Raw genomic sequence first — 19364 nt, 5'->3', positions numbered from 1 at the left:
TAAGCTTTTGACATGTTTGTATACCCTACAAGAAAGATAAGGTCATATCGCATTAAATTTAGGTATGGCAGTTTACAGATGTTTCTCTTCTATTGCACACAATCATCATCCGACAATCTGCTGAATATTAACTTATTGCCAAGGATATTCTGACAAAACTAACCAGATGAAGAAACTATAGTGCAATCTAACATTCCTGTTCCAGCATCTCAGAAATTTCGAACACTTATTTGTCAATGCATAACCAAAGCATGATTAATTACTGCATTTGAGAAAGCACAAGATGATCTACAGCACTCGGCTGATTCGTACATCTATAACTGGCACCTTACTTGAAGGCTCTGAGATGTCCAATACATCAGTGAGTGACATTCGACGGTTACTCCATACAGCTTCTGCCCATGTTTTCATTTTCTCACCTTCTGTCTTCCTGTTTTGTTGAACACAAAGTACTTCTGCATACCCACCTGCACAAATCAACCGACTAGATTACTGCAGTGCACAAAGGAATTAAATTTAAACATAAATTTCTTGTTGGCATTGCACCATGCTCAATTTTTAAGATATGCTGCTGTTGTAATTGTGTAAAATGCTAGCCATGTCACACCAAATTTTAGGGCATATCATGCACAGACTGTTAACTCCCCGCACGTAATGCAAAACAAGATGCACAACAATAGGCCATACCTCTTGCAAGGGCTAAAATATCCCCCCTGTCCAGTTTCGTCTCTGCACCTAAGCAATGAAAAGAGAAAATAGTCAAACATTCAATTGCTTAAACACCTGGGAAGACCGAAAGAGAAATATTCTAAAATTCCAAACCTTTAGACTCCAACGGTGGAGCTTTTAGAAATTCTATTGCCCTTCTGTAAAGTCCCTGCCAGCCAGAAATTATCGAATCGATACAAAACGTAAGCTCTTAGATTTAAACGGTGGGGTACAATAAATCTGGGAAAGTACATCACTATCTTATTTTTTTCAACCCAAATTTTAATCCTAAACAATCTAGATCAGCTATAAGACCTTCCTCTACTATGTCTGGTCTATAGCCATCTTAGATACTAATATTCAAGATGGTATACATGCAAACACCATAGAACAAGGCAGCTCATATAGATAGATCAATAATTTTTCAGTAATTGGGATGTACTACATTTACATATTATCCTCTTTAACAGTCAAACCTCTCTTATCAGAATCCATTCTAAATTTTTCTTCTTTTCTTACTGGATTACACAGCGTCCAGTCTCCCCTCTTTTGCAGTTTTCTTTTAACAAATTGAAAGAGAATGGAAACAAAAAAGGCAGCGAGGAGGTCTGTGTTCTACAACTGACTAAACCAAGCAAGACTTCAAAAACAGATAAATAAATATAGACTAATGAAGCAAAGCCCTTAATCAAATACACAAGGTGGAAGTTCTGACCTCTTGAATTAGAAGAGAGCTTGATCGCTCTTGTCTTGCTTTGTTCCGATACATCAGAGCTATACAGGTTAAGACAACACCAACCTTCGGATGACTAGATCCTGCATGAAGTCAATAAATCTCAGGGAAGATAAATGATGCAATTAGCAAGCAGAACCACTCAAAGTGTAAAACACTAGATTTTATGCAGATAAATATATATACACATGTATCCAAATTTACACACCAAAGTATTCTTCTGTTTTAGTTAGTGCCTTTGTCAATATCTCCTCTGCAGCACGAAAATTCCTGAACCACAGGTTGTTGCAGACATTGATAAGAAAAAAGTGTTGCAACAGATAAAGAAACAAGGATATTAACAAGTAACCATAAAATCACCCCATGTGTGACTCAAGTTGCCCCAAGGCAAAGGTTGCAGCTAGCAAAACTTCATCTGAAGCCATATTACAAATTGCCAAGGTATTCATGTCACTAAAATCTTCATTTTTGGGCACCCCTTCAATTATGTTTTGGTATAATTCTTTGGCCAGAGAAAACTGTTGTGTAGCATGTAGAAATTCTCCATAAGATAAAACAGCAGTGCCTGAATTGCCCAACAGCAAATATCATACACGACTCTCTTCTATAGTCAATTAGCAACTAAGAAACTGAAAGACCCTCACCATTCCAAGCTTCAATATCTTGGACTCCATGAAAAAATGATTCAGCTGCAAATTGGATGCAGCTCACATTCAGTATTCACACAAATCAAGGAGACAACAAAAAAATGAACCAAAACTCGGGCCATGTCTTTACTTTACCTGACTCAAGGTTACCAGTGACAAGCTCAACTAGCCCCTTCACTGCTTTAGCACGAGCAATCAAAGATTCTTTGCTCCCACCATTACTTCTTAAATCATCTTTATGCAAAAAATCTAAGCATTTATCTGCGAGCACTGATGAAGTATCATCCTATATAGGGAGAACCATCTCCATATAAATTGAAATCATATATGCTACATGTCATTAGTCTAAACTAAAAAAGTTAGTGATTGAGGGATTCACCTACCTGGCCCAACTGCAAATAAAGACCAACAAGAGCTTCCGTAGCAGCAACTATACCAAATACCAGATATAGTGAATACCCTTTTATTCCAAACAAGAAATAGACGGAAGATGTAAATTGAAACAGTAAAATTTTACCTCTAACACCCAAGGAGGAACGCGTTAAACCCTGAACTCTATGCAGCTTTTCAATTGCTTCTTCAAAGCTTCCTCTAAAACCGATCATCATCAGTTCCAAATAAAAATAAATAAATAAATAAAATGGGAAAGAAAAAAAATAGTAAAGAAGCCGAGAAAGAATTACCTTTCATATAACAAATTAGACATTGCAAGTAACACCGTTCCAATAGAATTTTGAGCAAATTGACCTGCACTTTCACTTGACTGAGTAGAAAGACACTGCTCCAATATCAACATGCCTTGAGCATATGATTCATCTACCAAAACCAATCACTCATAATTTAAAAACAAAATATAGATTTAGACAAAGAATGAAAGACCATTAAAAATAAATAATTAAATAAAAACTGTACTCGTTATCAGTTCAGAAATGGGAACACTAGCTAAATGGATGATAGTATAAACCTGATTTCTGGGACCTGGCATGTGAGAGAGCGTAATTGATCATCTGAACAGCGACTGGGTTGGAACTGGGACTGTTGGTTCCATCGTGGAGGAATCTCAAAGGCTGCGATGAAGTTGCAGCTACTAAGGAAGTTCGAGACATGGAAATGACCGATTTCGATAGCTTAACTGCTGCATGAATCATCGGTGATGGTTATTTTTATTTGTTGCTAAAACCCTAATTTTAATGATCAGAAGGGTTTTAGTTTATCCTTATTACTTACGAGTTGCTAGGACAAAAGAAAATGAAGCTAGAGCCCTTGTCTCCCTTAATTTTCTTACATAACGTGTTCTCATCTAAACGATGTCGTTTCCCTTTTTTAAATTTTATTTTGAGAGTAAACTATACATTTTTTATTCGACTTTTATAAGTTTTCATTTTGGGTATCAAAATAAAATATTTGCATATGGGCACTACTGTCAACAACTATTTTTATTTTTAGTCACTCAACTTTAATAAGTTTTCATTTGATCACTCGTCATTAATTCAATGTTATTGTACACTCACTTTAGTCACCCAATTTTAATAAGTTTTTATTTTGGTAATTCATTTTACCTTTTAAGAATTAATTTTAATTTTTCTAAGAAAAAGGAAAAATAGGGTTTTATTGAGTATTAATTTTATTTTTTTGAAAAAAAACAATAAAATTATTTTTTTTAAAAAGATAAAATGAGTGGTCAAAATGAAAATGTATTAAAGTTGAGTGACTGAAATGAGTGCGCAATAACATTGAATGAACAAGTGACCAAAATAAAAAAATTTTAAATTTTATAACTTATCAAAATTAGGTGACTAAGGGTCAATTTAGCATCGCTTCTTAAAAACACTTTTGGGCCAAAAAGTACTTTTGAGCAAAAACTAATTTTTTTTGCTTATGCTTTTGGCCAAAAAAGTGCTTTTGCAAAACTGTTTTTTGTCTCAAAAGCACTTTTGAAAAGCTCAAAAGCATCTTGTTTGGCAATGTTTTTATTTTAAAAGTGTTTTTTGTCCCAAAAGTGCTTCTGAGAAGCAATGCTAAACTGGCCCAAAGCTTTTAAGGTGCTTTCGAAATCCAAGCAATCTTTTCCATCTGAAGACAAAAGCAAAAGAAAAATTACTGTAAAGGAGAGGCAAGAAAAGAAGTATCCCTTGCTTGATTCTAACGTTGCAACTATGTTGGAAGAACGTCTTAAAAATAAGCTAATTTAATTGCGAAAGTGACCTGAAAAAGATAATAAAGTTGATGATCCAAACTACTGCAAATATCATCACTTGATCAACCACCCTCTTAAGAAGTTCTTCATATTGAAGGATAAATTTTTGTAACTCTATGAAGATGAAAAAATTGAGTTCGAGGAAGAAGTAGTATTGTCACACTTGACGTCAGTCAAAATGGCTCCTCAACCAAATTTGGTGATAAAGTTTGGCTTTTTTTATCCTATCATTTTGACCCTAGTTACGAGTTTGACGAGCAATTTGCAAGAGAATAGGAGCAAGCATCTTCCTAAAAAAGACAACAATGATGATGCTTGGACACTTGTCACACGTCGAAGAAGTGGAAAGAAGTATCCTCTAAAAATCTTGAAAGTCTTGATATCAGCCAAGGCATTCTCGAAATCAACCAAGTTGTCAAATCCTAGAGTGCCCTAAAGAAAGATGAGGCTAACTAGGTGTGCGAACACAAGAAAGCCCATAACATTGAATAAATTCATGCCACCCTCATTTAGAGATTAAGATTTCATCCAAGTGACTTGTTATCATATTGGTTGTGTAACACCCATACCTGACCTATTCTCCGAGTTCGATTTTCGAATGATACAACTCCTAAATAATTGGCTAACACCTTTGGATTATGTTTTCGACTAATTAACAATACACAATAGTTTAAACTAACATATACATCTTTTTTTTCTCTTTTTTTTTTAAATCGTTGCTTTACATCTTTATTTAATATTTGACTAAAGCTCTGAGGCATAACCTTTAGGAGTGTCCTCTATACGCATGTTATGACTATCCCTTCATTTTCCTTCAGGTTAGAGAAGTCTAGCTCAACCCTCTGCATGATTTTCAAGTGAAAGCTTATTCCTGCAAATAAAGTAAATCGTTGGTAAGTTCGATAGAATTTAGTGAGTTTCTGCGTGACAACAATATAGCAAAATTTAAATTTAAAAAAATAAACACTAAAGGATATTTTTCCACTCCCTGGTCACCTTTGGCCATTAGCAGATTGTATCAATATGTCTTTATCTTCCCCTTTTTCTTAAAGCCCACTGCTAACTGACTCCTTCTTAATTTGTAACATACATGAATTCTCTCTGAGGTAGAGGTTCACGAGGAATATAAACCTGAAAACACCTCATCCAAGTTTCTTTCTTCCCCCCATTCGCCGCCTTGGATGGGAGATTCCCATGTCGGTCATTGGCTAACTAATATTGGCTTAATGGGTTTCAAACCCTTACCCTCCTTTTTTCCTAGCTGATTACCCACTCCAGACAAACCTTGGGCGGGTTCCTTTTCTTGTTAGTCCTAGCATACCAGAGAAGAGAGGTAGAAACTCACATTGCTTCCTTGTCCTTAACAACTTAGCTTGTCCAAACATCAAAGCATTTTTCGTCCTGACAGTTAAGCATAACAACCCTTTATCGATTTACTTGTATACAAACAACTTTAGAACCCAAAATTTATAATTATACAAAACCTTAGAGGATTCTTACTCTGTAACACCCCCATACCTGACCCGATCACCGAGTCAAGGCATCAGGATGTCACATTCGTTGCCGAAGCAACTACTAAAAATTTCAGAACAATTTATCTTCTAATTTAATTAATGTAGATCATTAACTAATTTTAGTAATAATTGAATTTTTGATAGAACTAATTATGAGTTAAAGGAACTTATTAACATCCACAATTGATCAAAGGCCAAATTGTAAAGTTCATAAAAAAATTTTGAATTTTTGTCGCGACGTTGGGGTTCCACGTCGTGACATGGTGAACTTGTCATCGTGACATCGTCTCCATTTCCCACAAGTTTCACGCTTTATTTTTATTTATTTATTTTATATCATTACCTGAACCGTATTCAGGTGTCATAACCACCACTTCATTTTACATATCATCCACTTACATCTATTTTTAATCTCAAGTCCTCATAAAAACATGAATTCAATTAAATATAACAAAGTTTATAAAATTAACACAAATATTAAAATTTTACAAATAAGACCATTGGAAGACTTGCACTTGCAAAATTATTTTACCCACTTTATGTATATTTCATATTTATTTCTAAATTGTGTTAATCAATTTAATTCTTCATAAAATTTTAACAAATAATTCACATCAATTAACAATTATTCGCTTATTATTTTATCAATTCGTTTAAACATACTCATATGTATCAATCATTCCATCACCTACAACCATTTCAAAACATTTCAAATTCATCTACTATATATATATATATATATATATATTCATATAGTTTTCCTCCTCCTCCTCTCCATTCCACATCCTTTATGTATATATTTGTTAGAATCTTTAGCTTTTAGTATATAACGTGCTTATATGTAATATTATATATAATTCCACTATTTACTTTTGTGTTCATATCAAAGTCATCCACTTGAGTCATAGTCACTAAATTATTTATATCTTGAGTTACAGAATTATGAATTAAGACCCTCTTGATGTTTTTGAAACTAGACTCAAATATATTTTTACAATAAAATTTTTAGAATTTATAATTTAGCCAATAAGTACAGTAAAATCTTTAAATTTATCCATGTTCGTTGTTTGACACTTGACCTTTCTTTACTAAAAAGTAATTATCTTTTAGTATAGGGTTTGGATGATGTTTCTATTTGTTTCTATTTAAAATAGACTCGTTAAGAATTTAAAATATAAATTTAAACCCATAATTATTTTTTTTACAATTTTTATGATTTTCAAAGTTAAAACAGGGAACCTAAATCAATCTGACATTGTCTCACAAAAATTCATATATCTCATAATATGAAATTCTTTTGCTTACACAATTTCTTCTATGTAAAACTAGACTAAATAGGCTTTAATTTCATACTTTAATTAACCTCTAATTCAATTTCTACAATTTTTGGTGACTTTTCAAAGTCAAACTACTGCAGCTATCCAAAACTGTTTTAGTGTAAAATGTTGATAACCAAGTTTATAACACCCTCATTTCCTTTCTCTACAATATTTCCCATCACTTTCTCTTATTTCCCTTGACTTACATATCAAGAACATAAAATCTTATATAAGAAAACTCTACTTTCACATCATTTTCATGCTTTTTCAATAATATCAAACTTAAAAATATATTGAAATCTTGATGTTCTTACCTTGTCCTATTGATTTCAATCTTTAACTTGATTTTCTCTCTCCTCCAACTTCTATTTTCTTGAATCCAAGGTGACTTTCTTGTTCTCCATAGTCTCTTTATCACTTTTCTCTCTTGGTGATTATGAAAATTTCTTGAAATTTTTGGTGAAAATGGTGGATTTTTTGTGGAAGGACCAAATTGTAAATACAAAAAAGTTTTCTTCTTCTCTCCCCCTCACTCACGTTGGAAAGATGGGAGGATCCTCTCTCTCTCTCTCTCTCTCTCTCTCTCTCTTTTCATCTTCCTCTCATTTTATAATAGCTATTTATAATAAAATATTAGTAAAATATCTCATTAAAATATTAATAAAATAATATTTATCTAATTAAAAAATTATAAAATATCATCAAAATATCTCCAACATCATCATTGCCTTCTAGAGTTCTCTCTCTTTCTAATTAATCATTTTGCCCTTTATAATATTTTAAAATTCCATTATTGAATCATCACTTAATTTGGTAAAACTACGATTTAGTCCCTCATAATTCTTCACCTATTCAATTTGGTCCCCTTGTCAATTCCATATCATATTAAATTGGATTATTTTCACTTTTGGTCCTTCAACTTTCTTATTTTTACACTTAGATCCCTAAATTTTGAATATTTACACTTGAGCCAAAAACTTTTCACATATTTATGATTTAGTCCTTACTTTAAATCAATATACTAAAACCTACTTCTTAATTATTATTATCATTATTACTCCTCAATATTCTCTTTTATCATATTTATATCATTTTCTCATTTTATCGAGAAATCAATTATACATCATGTCATGCTTCTTGATTTAACTCTCTTTTGATATCTTGCAGCTTTCTTTTCCTTTGATCTTATACCTTATTTCACTAAAATTTTATCTCATATTATTTACGACCAATGGGGTTTTGAGGATGTTACATATTCTACTCATTTTCTTCAATCCATAAGTTCAAAGGAATAAGGAAATTTACCAGTCCCAATCTTTCTACTTCTAGACTCAAAATTAGCATTATGGTTGCAACACGCAAAACTCCCTTCAGCTATATCCTCTTCTTCTTTAGGGTGACTGAAGAAGATGATGTTTAGAGAGAAAGATTTTGGAAGTAAAACCAAGAGAAATTGTATATGTTCCTATACACACACATATATACTCCATTGGCATGGTCTCCGCAAACCATTGTGGCCGTTCAAACCTAATTATTATGTTTCCCAAATGGAACTAGCTGGTTTCAATCTAACTATACCAAGTTTGAAATTTAATGATCCCCTAACCAACCACTCAAGTTTTCTAAATATCTCATTGAAGCCCTCAAATTCCCATTTTTGTCAAATTGGCTCCCGGGCTTTCTTTTTTATGTTCAGATACTCAAGGGGCCAGGTGTGACAACTCTCCACCCTTAAAGAAAATTTCGTCTTCGAAATTTCCTCTCGTGGCAGCGAGGAGCAGTCTTCAGGAAATCGATCCTTATTAGGGAATCATTTTTCTCAATTCAGAGACAAACATCCCCACTCACTTGAGTAATCTAGCTTATCTTTAGGTATTTAAGGGTCTTTAAACAGCCCCAGTGCTAATGGTGGATCCGTAATTTCCACATATGGCAGTTTCCTACCTACAGGTGTTGGCGGAGTCTCGGGCTTACATATTATACCAGATCGTTCCCATGGTAAAAATTAATGACCTGAGCCTATATGAGCGCGTACTAATTCTGGCGAATTTGTGATACACAATTTACTTGGGCGAAGTCTTTCGTTTTTCTGTTTATCGTGGGGTTGGCGATACTTTTCCCTATATCAACAAATGTCAAAAAGGGGTTTAGGGATGTGAAACAGTTTAGTACCTTTTTCCAATCAAATCTTTTTTTTTTCTAGATGTTTGGTTATCTAAACCAATACTTATAGAACCCTTTTATCCAAATCAATCTTTTTCTTTTCCACCCCAATTTCCTTGTCGTTTGAGTTTGTTCTTAATTGTTGTATTTTTAGCCCCACTTTGCATAGAAAAAATATGTTAAAATAAATGAAGAAGGAAGGAAAATAAAGGGAGAAGTATAAAAGAATAGAAAATAAAAAGAAAAAAGTTAAAAAACATAAAACAAAAAATTTAAATTACTCAAAATAAAAAATACATGGATCAATTGTAAAATTTAACTTAAAATTTTATTTAAAATGATGATTTAATATGCCAAGTCACTTACCGTTACACTGTTAATGGTAATTAATGGCTCAGTGGACTAAAATATTATAACATGATAACGTAAGTGACTAAAATATAATATTTTAAATATAAATAATTAAAATAAAATATGAGATAAATAAAAATAACTATTTTAATAAATTAAGCTTAATTGTGAAAAGTCGGATGAATATAGAATCGTTTATTTCCATTAAAAAGAAAACAGTTACAGAACTGATAACTTCCCGAATTCCCGACCAAACCCCGAGAAACAAAGGATCAACGATTCACTGTTCCAATTTTTTGCTTACCCCTTTTGATTTCTATCAAAAAGAGAATGACAGATCCCAACAACAAACCTAGAACTGTAATCTGCGTAGGGGACATTCATGGCTACGTCACCAAACTCCTCAATCTTTGGTCCAACCTCCAATCCCAAATCGACCCTGACTCCTTCAACACCGCCACCGTCATCTTCCTAGGCGATTACTGTGACCGTGGACCCGACACGCGCAAAGTGATAGATTTTTTAATCACCTTGCCCAAGCGATATTCAAATCAGAAGCATGTTTTTTTGTCGGGAAACCATGACTTCGCTTTCGGCGGGTTTGTGGGGGTGTTGGCGGGTGAGTTTGAAGCGAAGGAGACATGGATGGAGTATGCTGATAATGAGGAAAGAGAAGGGTGGTATAAGGGAGAAGGGTATGAAAAGATGCATTTGCAAGGGAGGAGATGGGGTGGTTGGATAAAGGCTAAGTTTAATGCTGCCAAGGGGATTGATTACAAAGGCTCAATTTATGATGCTGCTCCTACCTTTGAATCTTATGGAGTTGCTCATGGATCTTCTGGTAATGCATGCTTTTTCATTTATTTATTTAATTTTGGATGTTTGGATTATTCCTTTTTCTTGTATGGATTTAATTCATTGGTTTATAGAGATTAATACTCGTAGGTGTTCATTTTTGAAGTGGTTGTTGCGTTTGGTTCTTAGTCATGCAATTTTAGTTGAGATTTTGGAAGGTATGATCCAAGTATTGGGTTGATTCCTTTTATGTTATGATACTTGGTTGTATGCTTTTGAAGGAAGGAATGATTGTATTAGATTGATGGTTTTCAGTAGTGTATGTTATGTTTGACTGGCAGAATTTTTAGTGGTTTAATCTTCAGTATGGATTTAATTCTTACAAATTTTAGCTAACAGATATTAGTTGTGTTGTTTTAGATTAAAAATATTGATCTTATTCTAACAAAAACCATGATTTATTTTTGATGTCCAAGAGTTGATGAAGGCTGTTCCAGAAGCCCACAAGAAATTTCTAGCAGATATGGTTTGGGTTCATGAAGAAGTATTCCTTCAACTCTACTTCTCATCTATTTGCTCTTCTTGGCATTTAGAATACTGTGTGGTCAGAATGGGCTAAAAATACTTTTTACATTGAATTGCAAAACAAAATTATTAGCAAATATGCAGTCTCCTGTAACAGTGTTATGCAGGTTAGCTATATTGTTATAGTCTTAACTATACAAAGTGAAAGTGGAGACTTAGTGTTTTCAGTGTGCAATTTCTCCAGGATGATGTCTGTATTGAGACACAGGAAGGAGTTAAGCATTGTAAATTAATTGCTGTACATGCTGGTTTAGAGAGAGGCAAAAATGTCCGAGAGCAGCTGGAATTTTTGAAAGCCAAGGATGCTCGTGTGCCCAAGGTCACAGATCTCAGTGGTAGAAAGGATGTTTGGGACATCCCCAAGGTAACGAATGGTTCACAGCCCATCACACAACTCATATTCATCTTTGGTATCCATGCGCTCACTTAATAAAATGATTCTCATGACATGAAGTCGACTGATGCAAGTGTTGGTGTTGAATATCATGCAGGAGCTAACTGAAACAATTTTGGTGAGTGGTCACCATGGGAAACTTCACATAGAAGGTCTTAGATTGATCATTGACGAAGGCGGAGGATTGGAGGGTAATCCGGTGGCTGCAATTGTGCTTCCTTCAATGAAGATAGTCCGCGACACTGATAATTTTTCTTAGTTTCATGTTTTAGTCATCAATTAGCTCTGCTTTCTGAATTTAAGAAAGCATATAATCCCTTGTTTTGGGACATAAAGTATGGTCAAGCTAATAGGAGTAAATGTGGATTTGGAGGTACTTATTTGGTAATTTTGCTTGTGATAAGTTTGTTATAACGTCCATTAACAGATTTCTGGGAACCAGTTACTGGTATTTAATTCTTACTGGGTTCTTCTGCTAGCTGTCAAGTATTTTGGGGGCAAATTTAGCGTTGCGGTAGGAAAAAGCTCTAGGTAAAAAGTTTGGGTTGGACAATATTTGCTAAAAAAGTGACTTAATTTTTTTAAAAATGTTTACGTAAACTAATGGCAATGATAATGTGGCGGTTATTAAAATTTATATTATAACAAATTTAGTTCTGTTTAATTTTATTTTTACAAATTAATTAATTCAAATCATAATGTGTACTTTATAATTAAACTAGATAATCTTTGATTACATGGCTTTACTTATGCTTCAAATGGTTAAGAGCATGATAGCTCTCAATGACAATTAACTCATTTTTGTTAGCTTTAGCTTGCTGCCATTGATGAAGCAATTCAAAACATAAAAAAATTGAAGCTATTAGACTTAACGAAGTGAGTACTTTTTTGTTTTCAAGGAATTGAATTAATTATTTTTCAGAATTTGAGTCATTTGTTTCTTATTCTTTATTTTTCCATTAAGTCAAATGCAAGGACAACATTATAAAAGGACGAAGTGGCAACATTTTAATTGCTCCTATTTATCAATGAAATTCGTTATTTGATGTTGGCTCTGACGATCGATAATGCGAGTTCATTCATGGCTCAATGTGTAAATGTTGAGGGTTAAATGTTTTTAGAATTATGACTAAATTGACCCATATATAAATATTGAAGATTAAAATTATTTAATAGTTGGTGACTAGAAAAAAAAATCGAATAGTTAAAAGTGATTGTTTTATAACTTTTTATAGTTATATGATAAAAAAAAAAAAAACTCATAACTAGAACGGGTGTAGTTCACCCAAATGTTTATCATTACTATGAAACAATGAAAAGAATTATCAAAAGGAGTACGCTAGTATAGTGATATTAAAAATTTATATAGGCATTTAGAAAATGATCATGTTTTTTATTTATTAGTTTTTCTTTTTCATGTAGTTGGAAAAAAACTTTGTGAAAATTTCAGTTCTTTTAGGTAGGATTGTGAAAACTAATTTGTATAGTGTAAAATAAGATGATTTGTGAAACTTTTGATTTCAAAGGCTTAACAAGCGTAATCTTAATGGCATATGTTCTATATTCAGTGGTTCTTGTGGATTTAGGGTTAGGCATATGCCATAGTGTGTGTGTTTACATATTCACTAGTCAAAGCTACTGAACAAAATAGTGAATGGTTTTAAAGATTGTATGAAACAAACAAATAACATTTTAAGTTCATATTAAGATGTGAATTTCTATATCGTGTAATCAATGTTTATAGCAACATCAAAAAAAACATCCATCCCTTCTGTTCCCACAAAGTGAAAATGAAAAATTAAGAATTTCACTCATTGTCCGAACTTTCAGCAGCAGCAGCAGCAGCAGCACCAGCAGCACCAGCAGCGGGCACAACTCCATTCCTCTTCGAATCTTTTTCATCCTCTTCATCTTCGCTGTATTCACTCTCATAATCATCATATTCATCTTCTTCTTCCTGCTCTTCCTCCTCAATCCCCTCTTCCATACCAGCTCCCTCTTCTGACAAGGCACCAGTCCTTGTACCGGCTCGACTTCGTTTCAATATTTTTATCTTTAGGTTTGTCTTCTTATCACAACCGATCCAAGAGTCGCACAAGCAGAATGCAGTCAAGTTGTAATTTCCTTCACCAGGAGCCTGGAACTTGCCCATGACTAACCTTGACCCACTTTTTACTCTTTCAACAGCTTCTCTAACAGCTGCATTTGTCTCCTTCAGACTTGCCCCTGACACTTCCTTCAACTCCTGAATTGCTTTGGACGCTGCAGTTATGGCCACAGCCTCATCCATGAAGCTCACCTTTTGGGAGATCCACACATCATTAGAGACAGGGTCCGCAAGCAGTAACCAAAAGTTCTCCTCCTTGAAGAAGGGGTAGTAAGGAGCATGGGGAAGAGCAGCAACTAGGCCACTCTCACGCTTGAGTGTGATCCAAACATGCATAGTGACTATGTCACCCTCTTGTATCCCCTCTTCACCTTCTGTTTCACACGTGATATCAACTGTCAAGGAAGGCATCATTTCAAGAACCATCTCCACATCTTTGGTTTCAGTAGAAGATAATCCAGCAACCAGAGTCAGCAGTTCAACCCGGTCTTCTAAGGTCATGTCACGAAGCTCTTGAAACGTTCGCACTTTCTGCAGACATAGTAAGAGAATTTTTCAAACCAAAGAATAATAGGATAGCAGGTGCAAAATGTTCGGTAATGCCATGTCCCATGATTCTTGCATGTTACCACAACATCAAGGCAAACATCTTTTATAGAACATTTCCCAACCTGTTAACTAAACAATGAAACATTTTCGCTTCATTCTAAGACAATTCAACCATTTCCATGAATGTAAAATTTTCAATCTGAAGTCTCTGAGGCTTCAGCTACTTAACCAGTGTTTTTCTTTCTAATCCACAAATAACTTAATCCAAAAACGTCATCAAATGGTTCACATAGTGTGCCTTGATACATAGATATTAACCAAGCACCAAAGGATACAACCTGAAAAGTAGCCTAAATACAGGTGGCAACATAGAATTCCTGCAGATGCATCACAACTCTTTTAGTGCAGTACAAACCAATAAAAGAAGTATATGACTACCTTCCGTGCTATCTTTTTAACTATGGCCTCGCTAAAATGCGGCAACTGTAGAAAGGGTGCAACACCTTCACTAGATCCCCCAGCAACCTTTCTAGCACTTAGCGGAACAGCCTGGCTCAATTAATAATTAAAAAATAAAATTATTCATCAATTTGTTGAGAGGGAGAGAGATAATAAAATAAGATGAATGACATTTCTAATAAACTAATAGAGAATGACTAGATATAACAGTATTAGAAACAAATCGCAGTGAAGACCACCTGTAGAATTGTTAGAAGAGAAGGTTTACAAATAGGGATTTAGTATGAAATTGCAGTAAGGAAGATATAAAAAAAAAAAAAAACTGATATTTTTGGTCAAATGCAATAGGAATAACAAAATGAAAGGATTGCCAATGGTGCCACACACACATATAGACAACTGAGACAGCAGTGTGTGACCAAAAAGTAATATTCCACTCCAATCCCTAAAAGGAAATACAGCTTGCTAAATCTAAAGAAAAAGGAAAGAAAAGAAAAGAAAAAGCCTAAATTGGGTCCATTGAGGAAATTGATCCTTCTTAAACTCACCTTAACGCCAAGCATATGCAAAGCAAACAATCTATTATGCTGCATATTAACATTTTCCTTTTGATATTTTGCACATGAACACATATATGGAGGTAACATAATATGGCAGCATAAAATCATTCACAAGGAAAGCACCAAATTTTTTTTAAAAGATTCCTCCCAAAGAGTTTATAGGCATACCTGAATGATATTCTGAGAAAGCTCAACCACGCCAATAGCAGGTCTCAACCATCCATGCCCTTGAGCAGTACGTGGTAGTAATGCCATCTGTATCCATATAATATACTGACCATTACAGCTTCCAATGAATGCAGATAGAAAATTTTCACTTGCAAGCATCAGTTTTCCGAAAAAGTATTAAGATAGCATAGCACCTAGAAAATGCACTCACACAACACTGCCTACTATAGAACAAAATGGTTTTGTTGTCTAGGAATTTCAAAATATTAGGGCCTAATACACTAATTATCTAGAATATTATGACTACCAAGAGGGACTGCAACGGACTGTGAGACCAACTTGTTCTTTTTCACTTCTCTACCAAAGAGACTGAGATAGTAAATGCACTTGATTTCTTAGTAAATCTTTCAAAACCTTAGCTGCCACAGCAATACCAAAAAGTTTCAAGAATAATATCAATCATCTTTAGAGAAACAATAAAAATCAGGAGCTAATCTTATCAATATGCTCAAATGTGAATGCATGTGCAAGAGAGGATTTTCAAAAATCAAGTGCAACAAATCCATTATCGTGCTAGAAGAACTGAGAAATTTAAATTCACCTTCACTAGTTCCTCAAGAAGGCGGGGTGAAAGCTCTAGCATACGTCTAAAATCACGCAACAAAGCTGGTGTCAGAGCTTTAGACTCACGAGTCAAGTGGGCTTGGATCAACAATTCTGCCTGAAAAGTAGAAAGGTAAGTAATATAAAGCAGCAAAAAGAATGAGCCTTAACTTCGGAGTATTTGAAACAATGAGATACTAATGCCTCGTTTGGTTGTTGATGTAATAACATGAGGAAAAAGCTTATTTATTACGTATGTATCACAATAGTTAGACATAAAATAAAGAATAGTTAGTACAAATTTAAACTTGAAATTAGAAAGATAAGGAAAAATTTTTGTAAAAAATAAGACCTCTTCAAAATAAACAAAAAATTTCCCTTCTCTTTTCCTAAAACAAGTTAAGTGAGTGGCTAGAAATTACCAATTGAAATTAGCTTATAGCTAACTCATATAATAAAACGTGGTGAATAAATAATACTCCTACCAAACGTAGCATAAAAGAAATAGAAAGCAAGGTTGCATGTCAGCCACCTTTACTAAAGCTGGATGCTGCTTCCAAAACTTGGCTTGTTCTTGGCGAATATTCTTAAGGTCTAAGTTTAGCTCACTCCTAACCAACATAAATAATTTCTGAAGGGGTTCCCCATCACTTCGCCGTACTGGAATTTCCATGAATTCTGCAGCTTTTATAAACACACCCAGGACCTTGCTGCAAAATTAGGATGATATTGAGAAACAAAATGAAAAATAAGAGCAAGCCTTGTTGAACACGGTCAATTGAAGTGTAATATATGAAAGCTTTTAGTTTGACACTCTTGACTTCAAGTCTTTATGATGCTAAGCGTCAATGCAACGAGGAGTAAGGCGAGAGAAGTCTCTCTCTCATTAGCCTAGTTGAACTGCTGGCTGGTGTGAAAATTTCAAGCCATTACTGAAATTTTCTATATAATTTAGAAATACAAAGTAGTAGTTAACTTTTTATAAGCATTTTTATACAGTAAAAATTTATACCTTGGGGCTAAAGAAGGTTTCATGAAATAGTAGTAGGCAGACAATGTTTGGTGCATCACATAATTTCCAGTGTATTTGGCTGATCTTGAAAGATATATAACAGCCAACACCAAAGGAAGAAGGATGCATACTCCAACTATCCCCAAAAGAAGTATTCCACCTGATGCTCCATCAATATTCAACAGGAATGGAGGTAGCGCTATACCCATTTGAAGTCCCTAAATTAAGAATCCAAGAAAATTGGAAAAAGAAAAAATCAAAATCCCTTGTTCATGAAACTAGCAGCGTCTGCAACAAAAGATGAAACAAAGAATCTGTTACCTGCCTGCCATCAGGGTGGCCATACTTTTCAAAATTCTCCCGAGAGACTGGATCTGTCAGAGCCTGATAAGCCTTTGAAATGTATTCAACAAAATAATCATGGGCCTCTGAGATGAGCCGGGCGGAGGAAACGGTAGATAGGTATTAGGTCTTCCAAAAAATCAGTGTACTACGAAAACCAGATATGGAACAAAAAATAAAACCTATAACCTGGATCTGGATTTTTATCAGGATGATACTGTATGGAAAGTCTCCTATATGCTTTCTTTATGTCTGAATCTGAGGCTCCGTGTTCCAAACCAAGAATACTGAATGGCTCAAATACTTTAACCTGCAAACCAAGAAAAATGAAGACAAATCATGTTCTATCATGAGAAACAAGCCAAGGCACATCACACACAGAGTATAAAATGTTGAAGAAACAACCAACTGGTTGTTAGCATTAATATATTAATACATGACCAAGCTGATACTAGTATACGAACATTCAGTCCACATCCAAAAACAAAAACAAATAGGTGAGAACAGATGCCTATACTTTCTCAAACCACACATAAGATATAAATTCTTCACCTAAACCCAAAGTTCCAGCAGAGAGGATGAGGTTTAGCAGCTGACTACTAGATTAAATCATGTTGTCATCAGATATTAAGAACAAATGGATTACCTCATGACTTGTATGCTTGATATAGTATATCAGCACCGCCATGACAATCCAGAGAAGCACAAGGGTCAGATTACTACAAGTTGAGAAGTTCGAAATCTGCAAAAGCAATCCAAAATATCACAAATACTTATCAAATTCAAACAAAGTTCCAGACGATAAATGAAATGCAATCAGAAGCAAATCTACCCGTTTGAAAATTGATTTCCTATACTTCCCAGACCGAGAACACACAGAACACTGGCAATGGATAGTCATTGCCTTCTTCGAGAATGTGTTTAATATCTTAACTATAGTGTATGGCACTAATGGCAGAGCCATTATAGTGAACACAAAGATTGGGAACAAGGCACTGTTCTCCTCCGAAGCACCCATATTCACCTTCTTACTTCAAAAATAAAATTCAAGGAGATCTTTCTTCTTTATATAACTCTGTGACAACAATTTGAGAAACAATCAACCGAGGAAAATACAGATAAAATCTTAATCCGAAATATGCCTATCCAATTCTCCTTTGGCAGAAAAACAAAATTGAATTATTATACTATAAATTAACTAATTAAAGTTTGGCACCAAAATTACATTTACATTAAAACTCATCAGAAATCAAAATAAAATCATTATTGAAATTATTTCTCAAATAATTAACCTAAAACTGGAACTTCCCGCCCCATGAATATCGAACTTGAATGAATATTCATTCCAGGAAAAAAAAGGGTAAATAAATAAACCCGTATGTTAATATGCTTCAATTTATTGATTTAATAAATAAACTAACGGAGAAACAAAAACCTTACTATTAAACTACTAGAGCTGATCGAATTTCTGTCTAGAAACTAGAAAGCAAAGCATTTCAGCAGAAGAAGATTCGATTTTATTACTATTACTATTACTATTATTCTTCTTTGGTTAATAGAGATCTTACAGCAGAATTTAGCGGGGGGATGCCAGATCTCTATGGTGTGTTAGCTGCTTCACCTTCAGTTCTGGCCCAGGCTTCGGCTTGGCCTCCTTCTAAGTTCAAATTGCGATTTTAGTTCGTGGACCCAAAGCCCAACAACATCCAAAACTCCTAACTGAAAAGGGAAAGCCAGCCTCGGCCCTTTTTCCTTCCCCGTCAACTTCTGCGCGTAGCACAAACTTAGGCTCAGGCTTAGTTTGGATGGACGGTGTGTTTAGCTCCGGTGAGGTTAAAAATAGCGGTGGCGGTGAGATTAGTTACTGTAACGGTGAGATTGGATATTACAGCGGTGAGATTAGAAACAGCGGTGGAGTGTGTGTTTGGATTCAAACGCAATTTGTAGCGGTGAGGTGAAAATAGAAAATGACTTTTAAGGACATTAGATTAAAATGATATATAATAGAAGTTTTAAAATTATTTAACAATTACAAAATTAATAAATGGTTAAAAATTATTACAATTATATTTATTTTAATAATAAATAATTAAAATGAATTAAAACTAGAGACAAATTCAAAAATTTATTTTATTTAATATTTCAAAATTAATCATAT

The 19364-nt window shown here is 34.2% G+C and overlaps 3 protein-coding genes across 10 annotated transcripts; 1 reads left to right on the top strand and 2 right to left on the bottom strand.

Moving 5' to 3' along the window:
* Positions 1 to 15: 15 nt before the first annotated feature.
* On the bottom strand, positions 16 to 3343 carry LOC105766706 (uncharacterized). Of its 5 annotated transcripts, none has more exons than XM_052629441.1 (12): positions 3053 to 3343; positions 2772 to 2904; positions 2606 to 2679; positions 2468 to 2518; positions 2224 to 2358; positions 2086 to 2130; positions 1802 to 2006; positions 1650 to 1711; positions 1424 to 1524; positions 823 to 877; positions 688 to 735; positions 16 to 467 (listed from the first exon to the last, which is right to left on the bottom strand). In XM_052629441.1, exons 1-12 carry the CDS (start codon positions 3234 to 3236, stop codon positions 289 to 291), a joined length of 1272 nt encoding a protein of 423 aa, XP_052485401.1. In that variant the 5' UTR covers positions 3237 to 3343; the 3' UTR covers positions 16 to 288. The 5 variants fall into 5 exon arrangements, with proteins under 5 accessions (XP_052485401.1, XP_052485402.1, XP_012441737.1 ...); XM_052629442.1 differs by having other exon boundaries at positions 2224 to 2349; XM_012586283.2 differs by having other exon boundaries at positions 2224 to 2374; positions 2472 to 2518.
* A 6475-nt stretch (positions 3344 to 9818) lies between these two features.
* Positions 9819 to 11884, top strand: LOC105766707 (tyrosine-protein phosphatase RLPH2). Its single transcript, XM_012586286.2, has 4 exons — positions 9819 to 10473; positions 10904 to 10971; positions 11197 to 11376; positions 11504 to 11884. The coding sequence occupies exons 1-4, from the start codon at positions 9963 to 9965 to the stop codon at positions 11663 to 11665; spliced, it is 921 nt and encodes a 306-aa protein (XP_012441740.1). The 5' UTR covers positions 9819 to 9962; the 3' UTR covers positions 11666 to 11884.
* A 1189-nt stretch (positions 11885 to 13073) lies between these two features.
* Positions 13074 to 18879, bottom strand: LOC105766705 (dnaJ protein ERDJ2). Of its 4 annotated transcripts, none has more exons than XM_012586278.2 (11): positions 18775 to 18879; positions 18039 to 18281; positions 17853 to 17948; positions 17396 to 17516; positions 17186 to 17292; positions 16865 to 17082; positions 16385 to 16562; positions 15851 to 15970; positions 15250 to 15336; positions 14501 to 14611; positions 13074 to 14044 (listed from the first exon to the last, which is right to left on the bottom strand). In XM_012586278.2, the coding sequence occupies exons 2-11, from the start codon at positions 18222 to 18224 to the stop codon at positions 13214 to 13216; spliced, it is 2055 nt and encodes a 684-aa protein (XP_012441732.1). In that variant the 5' UTR covers positions 18225 to 18281; positions 18775 to 18879; the 3' UTR covers positions 13074 to 13213. The 4 variants fall into 4 exon arrangements, with proteins under 4 accessions (XP_012441732.1, XP_012441730.1, XP_052485400.1 ...); XM_012586276.2 differs by having other exon boundaries at positions 18647 to 18781; XM_052629440.1 differs by lacking the exon at positions 18039 to 18281 and having other exon boundaries at positions 18775 to 18793.
* Positions 18880 to 19364: the final 485 nt, after the last annotated feature.

The sequence above is a fragment of the Gossypium raimondii genome, chromosome 4 (genome assembly GCF_025698545.1).
Source record: "Gossypium raimondii isolate GPD5lz chromosome 4, ASM2569854v1, whole genome shotgun sequence".
In the NCBI taxonomy this organism is placed as follows: domain Eukaryota; kingdom Viridiplantae; phylum Streptophyta; class Magnoliopsida; order Malvales; family Malvaceae; genus Gossypium; species Gossypium raimondii.
This window is presented reverse-complemented; position numbering and strand designations above follow the sequence as displayed.